This window comes from Schistocerca nitens, chromosome 2, assembly GCF_023898315.1.
Source record: "Schistocerca nitens isolate TAMUIC-IGC-003100 chromosome 2, iqSchNite1.1, whole genome shotgun sequence".
In the NCBI taxonomy this organism is placed as follows: domain Eukaryota; kingdom Metazoa; phylum Arthropoda; class Insecta; order Orthoptera; family Acrididae; genus Schistocerca; species Schistocerca nitens.
The window spans coordinates 819603834-819613809 of NC_064615.1; the positions used below are offsets into that span (position 1 = coordinate 819603834).

The 9976-nt window shown below is 48.1% G+C and overlaps 1 protein-coding gene across 2 annotated transcripts in view; it reads right to left on the reverse strand.

Moving 5' to 3' along the window:
- The window catches only part of LOC126237077 (rap1 GTPase-activating protein 1), a 165487-nt gene extending 162494 nt beyond the window's left edge, over positions 1-2993 (reverse strand). For both annotated transcript variants that reach the window (XM_049946874.1, XM_049946873.1), the window contains exon 1: positions 2798-2993. In XM_049946874.1, the coding sequence (XP_049802831.1) occupies positions 2798-2974 (177 nt within the window). In that variant the 5' untranslated portion in view covers positions 2975-2993. The remainder of the gene's footprint in view (positions 1-2797) is intronic.
- Between the last annotated feature and the right edge of the window lie 6983 nt (positions 2994-9976).

The following is a 9976-nucleotide window of genomic DNA, read 5'->3' on the forward strand; positions in this document are numbered from 1 at the left end:
TAATGTCGCCTATGTCTGCTAACACTCGAATTGCAAATACAGATTTGTTAAGGCGTTTCTGCAGTTCTGTGGTGTGCTCTTTCCAACTGAATTTATTATCAAGTTGTAATCCCAGGAATTTAAGACTGTCAACCTCTTCTATCTGCTCTTCTTTGTATTTTATGCATATGCTGGGTGGAAACCTCTTACAGGTTCTGAATTGCATATAGTGAGTCTTTTCGAAGTTTAATGTCAGTGAGATGGCTTTAAACCATTTATTAATATCCATGAAAATATCATTAGCAGATCTTTCTAGAACTACACTTGACATACTATTTATTGCAATACTTGTGTCATCTGCAAACAAAACGAACTCTGCTTCGAGCAGTGTAACTGATGAGAGATCATTAATGTACACAAGAAAAAGCAATGACCCTAAAATGGATCCCTGTGGGACACCACATGTAATTTCTTCCCATTCTGATGATGACTGATGACTTAATTCACTAGTCCCTTGCACTGACACCCTTTGTTTCCTGTTAGTGAGGTATCACTTGAACCATTTTGCAGCACTGCCCGTGACGCCATAGAATTCTAATTTACTTAAAAGGATGTTGTGGTTCACACAATCAAATGCCTTTGATAAATCACAGAAAATACCTGCTGCTTGTAATTTGTTATTTAATGAATTAAGTACATTTTCACTGTAGGTGTAAATAGCCTCCCTCGACCGTCGAGACAATAGATACATATTGTAATTTATCAGGACTGCACTGCACTTCTTAGAATCCACATCGGTAGTACATAAAAATATATATTATTTGCTGCTATTTGTTTGTGCCCTTGACATCGTGCGAAACGTAAAGCATTGCGCGAAGAGATTACCGAATTGGCCAATTCGATATTGTGCCACCCACGGGAGCGTCGAAGCAAAATGCTACCTGAAATGCACATTAGTGAATTACAAAGGCTCTTCCGCCGTGCCATTATGTTGGATCTATGTCGATGAATACTCACTGATAATGGGGAAAACGTCGTATCGTTGCGTAATGAGCTGTGAGGAACTACATCATTTAGTCAGATCGAAATCCCTGATTGATTGTAACATTTCTTGATGCTCGCCCTTCCACGATGATAACTGTACATGGTTTTCTACAGATAAGCTGGTCGATGGCTGAGCGTGTACAGCTCTCAAAGGACATGCATTCGGATGGAACGTTTTGCATCACCCCGGCCAAAATAAACAGTTAGAATAAACAAGCGAATGCAGAATTAATTTGACCACCGCATGGTCGTCTCTGCTAAGGCGTCATCTAGTGTGTAGTATTGGAGAAATTTGTAATTAACACACTACCTGCCGTGCAGTAACGTGGGCTTTCGAACACGTAAACGTTATACGAGCCTCCAACTTTCGTGGCCGTTGTTACTGAAGGTAAGTATGGAGCAATTACACCAAGTCACATCTCTCTACAAACAATTACTTCAGTGGCTGGCGTTCCGAACCATCACCAGAGATGTGATATCTCATGTAAGTATACGGAGATTCTTCGGGAACTTACATGAGAATCACTGGAGGGAAGACGAAGTTCTTTTTGAGGACGACTACAGAGTATTTGAGGCCCACTGCAGAACGATTCCATTGCCGCCAACGTACATTCCGCCTAAGGATCATGGAGACAAGGTTAGAGGCATGCAGGCAGTCTTTTTTCCCTCGCTGCATTTGCGAGTGAAACAGGAAAGGAGTACCCTTCGCCATACACCGTACGGTGGCTTGCGGAGTATGTATGTAGATATAGATCTCTGGCTGAAACGCAAAGGAATAGCGGGTACACTATTGAGAAAAGACGACGTAAACGTAAAACAGAAACTCCGTCCACAGATCCCGCAGCCCCATTTGCAGCAATCGACATCCTCTGCCGATGGCGTCATTGGGCGTGGTCGGTGAGTACACCACTCTCCCGGCCTTTATTGAGAAACATTGCGCAGCTAGCAACTCAGAAGCTCCTTTGTGATCTTCAACGTTTACGTCATGTTCCCCGATAGCGTACGTTTCTAACCCTCTGCTGGGATATACGTCACTACACTTCTGGGCCGGCCGCTGTGGCCGAGCGGTTCTGGGCGCTTCAGTCCGGAACCCTGCGGCTGTTACGGTCGCACGTTCGAATCCTGCCTCGGGCATGGATGTGTGTGATGTGCTTAGATTAGTTAGGTTTAAGTAGTTCTAAGTCTAGGGGACTGACGACTTCAGATGTTAAGTCCCATGGTGCTTGGAGTCATTTGGACTACTCTTCTGGCGGAATAATCAGATCTCAGGAAAGGGGTCGGAACATCGACCACTGCAGTAATAGTTTGAAGAGGACCAGTTCCAATATTCCCGCCAAACATCCTCGACTCTACTGTAGATCCTATCCAGCTCCTCCAGTGACCGCTGAGCGGGGAATACTGACGTAAGAATTTTCTGCCTGATACGTAGACACGGAGTTCCTGGAATAATCGGCATATGGTAAAAATTAGGTGTTACCCTTTAATTCAGATTTACTATTCATCTGTTGTCGATTGACGCCCTTTTCTTCGCATCTGCCCAGTGATAGTTCTCTGGTGGAGCTCTTCATCTCCCTTAATGTCAAGTGATAGGTTATTTACTGATGCAGAGGTTTCGATAACTGAGGAGTAGTGCCGGCTCCAGTATGTAAAGCCAGATCGAGGTACTTTTGACAGGTCCCTACATTTGCGGTCCAGAGACACCTCATAGACTGGCAACGGGCAAACTACACTTTCCACCGACGTACGGCTAGTAGTAGAGGCGTAGAGTACTCACGAGTCCGACGAAGAACCTGCGGTAGCACTTGGCCGTCTCATCGGTCTCGATCTTGTAGCGGTGCGCCTGCGGCGCGGCGGGCTGCGGCGGCTGCGGCAGCACGGGGTTGCCGCGCGCGTCGAACGCGCAGTCGTGGTCGTGGCCGTCGACCCAGTAGCCGGGCGGCGCCACGATCATGGGGTAGGGCGCCGGCCGCGACAGCGCCTCCTGCAGCAGCCGGCGCGACGCCGCGCTGTTGGCGCTCGCCGCTGCCGCTGCCGCCACCGCCGCCGCCGCGGGGGCCGACACCCCGCCTCCGGGAGCGGACGTCGCCGACCCCGCCGATGCGCCGCTGCCCGCGGAGCCAGCCGCAGACGGCGTCTACGGACAAACAGCTCCAGTCACCAGCCAGTACTCTTACACGTCTCCACCAATTTGCAATAAACACGGAAATATCACATACTCATTCTCAACTTGTTCATTCTAAGGAAAACAAACTTCGGGCGTAAGCCAAGGCAGTATTATGGTACCCCTACTTTCCACACTAGATAGGGTCCTGTAACATTTATGTGATCACCGCCTATGTTCGATCTCACAGTCGGCAGGTGGCAGCACTGGCAGTGGTTGATATACACTCATGCACATAAATTAAGGATAATGCTGATACATGGTGAAATAACTCTCTGGTGGGCGGTTTGCGGGTTTAAATCACCTCGGGGTATGACCATGCGCTCCATTTCGCCTGCGGTCGTCGCACGGTGGCGCTGGCAGCAGTCCACATACACAGAGGTGTGTTGGTGCATGTCAGAGTACGGTGAAGCGAGTAAGTGTGCAGACGTTTTCAGACGTGCTAATGGTGACTGTGTGTTGAAAATGGCTCAAAGAACACGTACTATGACGTTATGAGGGGTAGAATACTAGGGCGACTGGAGGCTGGTCAAACACAGCAGGTCGCAGCACGGGCCCTCCGTGTGCCACAAAGTGTGAATTCAAGATTATGGCAACGATTCCAGCAGACGGGAAACGTATCCAGGCGCTACAGTACGGGACGTCCACAGAGTACAACACCACAGGAAGACCGATATCTCACCATCAGTGCCTGCAGACGGCCACGGAGTATTGCAGGAAGCCTTGCTCGGGACCTTACTGCAGCCACTAAAACAGTTGTCTCCAGATACACAGTCTACAGCCGACTGAACAGACATGATTTATTCGCCCGAGACCTGCAAGGTGCATTCCATTGACACCTGGTCACAGGAGAGCCCGTAAAGCCTGGTGTCAAGAACACTGTGCAAGGTCATTGGAACAGTGGTCCCAGGTTATGTTCAAGGACGAGTACAGATATCTTCTGAACAGTGATTCTCGCCGGGTTTTCATCTGGCGTGAAAGAGGAACCAGACACCAATCCCTAAATGTCCTTGAAAGGGACCTGTATGGAGGTCGTGGTTTGATGGGTGGGATTATGACTGGCGCACGTACACCCCTGAGGGGGTAACAGGTGAGGTGTATCGGGACGTCATTTTGCACCAGTATATCCGCTTTTTCAGGGGTGCAGTGGGTTCCACCTTCCTCCTGATGGATGATAACGCACGGCCCACCGACTTGCCATCGTGGAGGAGTACCTTGAAACAGAAGATATCAGGCGAACGGGGTGGCCTGCCTGTTCTCCAGACCTAAATCCCATCGAGCACGTCTGGGATGCTCTCGGTCGACGTATCGCTGCCCGTCTTCAAACCCCTACGACAGGCACTGGTGCAAGAATGGGAGGCTATACCCTCAGCAGCTGCGCGACCACCTGATCCAGAGTATGCCAACCAGTTGTGCGGCCTGTGTACGTGTGCATGGTGATCATATCCCATATTAATGTCGGGGTACATGCGCAGGAAACAGTGGGGTTTTGTAGCACATGTGTTTCGCGACGGTTTTCTCAATTTATCACCAATACCGTGGACTTACAGTTCTGTGTCGTGTGTGTTCCCGATGTGCCTATCCTATTAGCGCCACTTTTATGCAGTGCCACGTTGTGTGGCACCACACTTTGCAATTGTCCTTAATTTATGAGCATGAGTGTATAAAGCGGTGTCATGGGGGGACGCCGAAAACAGTGCAGTCGTTGTCTTATTGCGGAAAGGGAGCGATCTGTCTGACGATCAATAGGATATGCTGATCGGCTTTCGGGCCAAGGGTAGAAGGATTTGCAAAACGACTAAATATGTAAACTTGGTTAAAGTATACTTTGCATAGCAAAATGGTGCTATCCAAAACCGGCGCCGAGGCATCTATGGTGCATCACGGGCGATAGACGACAGAGGTGAACGACGGATGCGGAGGTGTGTACGAGTGAATAGTAGTGCAACTGCAGACCAGCTGACGGCTCAGATGAACCACGGGGCTACGAACATTGTCTCGTCGATGACCTCCGTATGGGTCTCTGCACCAGGCGCCTGGTTCACGCTGTTTATCGGCGAGGAAGACTAAAATTTAAACATCAATACCGGAACTGGACGTCCATTTAGTGGCGACAGATAGAAAACAAACACCCTGCAACACTCGTTGGAAGCGCCCAGGCCAGAAGGGGAAACTTTTAGTCTGGGGAATGTTTTCGTGACATTCCCTGCGTGTGCTCGTCATTCTACGAGGGGCGTTCAGAAAGTAAGCTCCGATCGGTCGCGAAATGGAAACGACTATGAAAATCCGATAAAGCTTTGCACAGATGTGTTGGGTAGTGTCTCTAGTATAACCCCAGTTAGCATCACGTCGCTCTTCTCATTTCTGAGCTCGCAGTGAGTGCGTAAAGATGTCTAGAAAATAGTGTCTGCCGCCAAGTACGAGAGCCTGGTGAGAAATTTCGCCTGAAGCTATGCAGCTAACATTACATAACTGTCGCGCTGTTTCTTCTTCAAGACAATTCTCAGCCGCATTCTGCAGGGGCAATGAAGATGCTCCTGCATCGTTTTCAAATGGAAATGTGAGATTACCCACAATACAGTCCGCAATTGTCTCCCCCTGAGTTTCATCTCTGGTCACATGAACCGCTGTCTTTGAAGACAACATTTTGACACAGACAACGAGGTGTAGGCCAGCGTGGAGAATTGGCGGAAAGGACTGGCGGCTGCCTTCTATGATGAGGCTATTGAAAAGTTGGTACAACGCTATGACAAAAGTCTAAGTCAGAACGGCGACTACGTAGAGAAGTAGCTGAAAGGTGTAGCTAATTGTTACAAGTAAAACATTTCTGATGTTCACTGTGGTTTCAATTTGGCAATCAATCGGAGCTTACTTTCTGAACAGGCCTCGTACAAAGCACAATGGATCAACACTCGTACACGTAATTCTCTTTTCCTCGACATGATGATATCTAGACCAAGTCAGAGCAACATGACACAATGATCGTAGCGGACGTGTGTGATTCGAAGCGCACCAAGATGAGTTTACCGTACTCCTCTGGCCACCACGTTTCCCAGATTAAAACCCAATCAAGAGTCTGTGGGACCAGTTTGATCGGTCTGTACGTGCCATGGAAGCCCAGCTATCCACGGCACTGGAGATGGCATGGCTCCACACCTCTATCATTATCTTCGTGGTCTTCGCTGACACTCTTCCACTCTTCCTGCGCAAGTCGCAGTGGTTCGCGATGCGAAAGGTGGCCGTTCAGGCTTTAGACAGATGGTCACATCAATGTGACTACACAGTGTACATTAATGACCTAGTGGATAATTTCTGAAGTTCCGCGATGCTTTTTGCTGATGATGCTGTTCTATACAGAGAAGTCGAAACGCTAGAAAATTATAGCAAAATTATAGCAGGAAGATGTACATAGTCACGACTCTGGGTACAATGATTGGCAGTTGAGCATTAACATACGGAAGCGTGAACTATTGTGCAGAAATATGCGGAAAGACCGATTATTTGCGTTAATTACACCATTACAGATCAGTCGCTGGAAGCATTTATATTCATAAAACGCTTAGGAGCGATATGTAATGGAACAACTGCATAAAGTAATCGCAAGTAAGCCAGACGCCAAACTGACGTTGACTGGAAACATCAGCAGCTCGGTGTGGCCGCTCGGTTTGTGGCGCCATGTTCAAAAATGGTTCAAACGGCTCTGAGCACTATGGGATTTAACACCTGAGGTCATCAGTCCCCTAGACTTAGAACTACTTAAACCTAACTAACCTAAGGACACCACACACATCCATGCCCGAGGCAGGATTCGGACATGCGACCGTGGCAGCAGCGCGGTTCCGGACGGTAGCGCTTAGAACCGCTCGGCCACAGCGGCCGGCGATGGTGTGAGTAGTGAGGCTAAGAAAGAGGGGCACTACACTAGTAGCGTGTAGTATAAGTTGAGAATTTGGGTCTGACGGGAGGCGTGCTAGGGTAGTCCGTGCGATTGTGGTGACCACTGTATCCGAATCGCACAGTGGTGAGCGTACCTGCCTAGTAAGCACGAGACCCGGGTTCGAATCCCGGTTCAGCACACATTATTAACTTGCCCTATTGATTTCAATGCCTAATGTCTTTAATTTCGCTGAGCCTTACTTTTGTAATTGTCACAAGAAAGTAAAGCAAAATAATTAGGCAATCACACAATCCGCATTGAAATTTCTTTCCAGATAATCTTTTGCACATGCATGCTCAGGGTCAGAAACGAGGGTAGTTTTAACCGTTGCACATACAATTTTTGGTGGTTGGACCAGAGGTGCGGCGATTCGGCTGGTGCGAGGTCTTTTAGAGGGCAGAGAGAACAGACCTTAGGACAGCGCGAGCAGCAGTTGGGAGGCGCGTTTTGTAGACAGCCGTGAATCCAAAAACAGAGCGGGAGGAGGTGGTGGTTCATTTGCAGGCAGGCAGCTAATGAGGGCAGCAGCCTGCCAGGACCGGCTCGACCGCGCCTGCAGAGGATTAATTAGCCGCGACCCCGCACCACGCTTTGTCCCCCTGACGGCAGCCTCCGGCAAAAGGGAAAGCTCGCTGTGTCCTCCTCCCCCTCCAACCTGCCCTCAAAAAGTCCTGTGCTGGCTTCCCACGTGTCTGCCTGTGGGGCCACCTACGTTTCCACTTGTTGTCTGCAAATTACTGCTTGGGGTACCAGTGACACCGTAGAGGCGTGACACCGAAGAGGCGTTATTTACTCGCAACGCCCATGAGGGGATGAGTCTTCATGTGAAGAGTATCCGACAAAAGAAACCTTCGCATATGATCAAAAATGTGACATCTACATTTAAACTCCGCAAGCCACCCAACGGTGTGTGGTGGAGGGCACTTTACGTGCCACTGTCATTACCTCCCTTTCCTCTTCCAGTCGCGTATGGTTCGCGGGAAGAACGACTGCCGGAAAGCCTCCGTGCGCGCTCCAATCTTTCTAATTTCACATTCGTGATCTCCTCGGGAGGTATAAGTAGGGGGAAGCAATATATTCTATACCTCATCCAGAAACGTACCCTCTCGAAACCTGGACAGCAAGCTACACCGCGATGCAGCGCGCCTCTCTTGCAGAGTCTGCCACTTGAGTTTGCTAAACATCTCCGTAACGCTATCACGCTTACCAAATAACCATGTGACGAAACGCGCCGCTCTTCTTTGGATCTTCTCTATCTCCTCCGTCAACCCGACCTGGTACGGATCCAACACTGATGAGCAATAAGTATAGGTCGAACGAGTGTTTTGTAAGCCACCTCCTTTGTTGATGGACCACATTTTCTAAGGACTCTCCCAATGAATCTCAACCTGGTACCCACCTTACCAACAAGTAATTTTATATGATCATTCCACATCAAATCGTTCCGCACGCATACTCCCAGATATTTTACAGAAGTAACTGCTACCAGTGTTTGTTCCGCTATCATATAATCATACAATAAAGGATCCTTCTTTCTATGTATTCGCAATACATTACATTTGTCTATGTTGAGGGTCAGTTGCCACTCCCTGCACCAAGTGCCTATCCGCTGCAGATCTTCCTGAATTTCGCTGCAATTTTCTAATGCTGCAACTTCTCTGTATACTACAGCATCATCCGCGAAAAGCCTCTGCGGCCACAGAAAATGACTGACCGTGATTTGAGGTTGACATAGTAGATGGTCTCCGAAAGGAAGCGATCAAGACGCCGCTGCTCCGTGCCGCATGTTTTACCTTGGCAGGAAGTCTTACTTGAAAGTGTCAAGCTATCATCGACTCTGTAACGAATATGTTGTCGGGAGTACTTTTAGTGATTCTTTTATGATTGATCTACAGTCGAACAACGTGCCTATCCGAACCTGGATGCAGTACTATTTTGTCATCCACACAGGTCAAATACCGTGCGAAAGCGACGTAAATTAAGTCCACTGATAATCAGTATTTTCAATATCCGACAAGCCTTGAAATGTTCTAGTATCTGACTGCGTGGAATTAGGGTAGAGAGATGACACATGCACAGCTGCTAATGTTGCAACTTCACACGGAACATCTACCGTTTCCAAAGAATAGATTATTCGTCACTTTCACGTCAATATTTCTGTCAGGGAAAAAACACCTCCTCAACTGCCGACGTACTATCGCATGGCTATCATAGAGCACGCTTCCTGCCGACAGCTACTACAGGTTCACCGGTTGCATCGGGGACATGACTCGAGTTCTGCATTTTCATACATGTAAGCATATAAAACATTCCCCATATCGGTAGACCACTGACCCCTCTGAAATAACATTTTAGAGAGCCCGGAAAACTAAATCGCATACCCACGAATTAAAGTAACTCTTTAATGTACCCGACAGGTGATCAGTTATAAACCAAAGGGTTGGCTTTATTACCACAGTTCTTTACCAGGCGTAGTGCTACTGGAGGTGGGACGTCATTGCCTTTCTCCGACCTTTCAACTAATTTGCCTTGCCATTTGCAGGACGAACTGTAGTATAACGTGGACACCTGACCACGACGCAACACGCCATTTTTCACATCAAGAAATGTTACCGGAGGTGAAAGAAGTGACGTAAATAACTGACTCGGCATTGAATCCAAGACTTTTGAATTCATTTTATGGAATTTTACTACTCAGCCGCATTTTAAACGTGTGAGTACGCTTTTGTGTAAGTTCAAGTCATACTGTTAAAAATTTCTCCGAGGGAGTCGTTACCACAAGTCGTATTGGATCTGTCCTCTACACACCATGCTGATAAGTAACCCTAGAAAACTCTCTGCAACTGCTCTTAAAC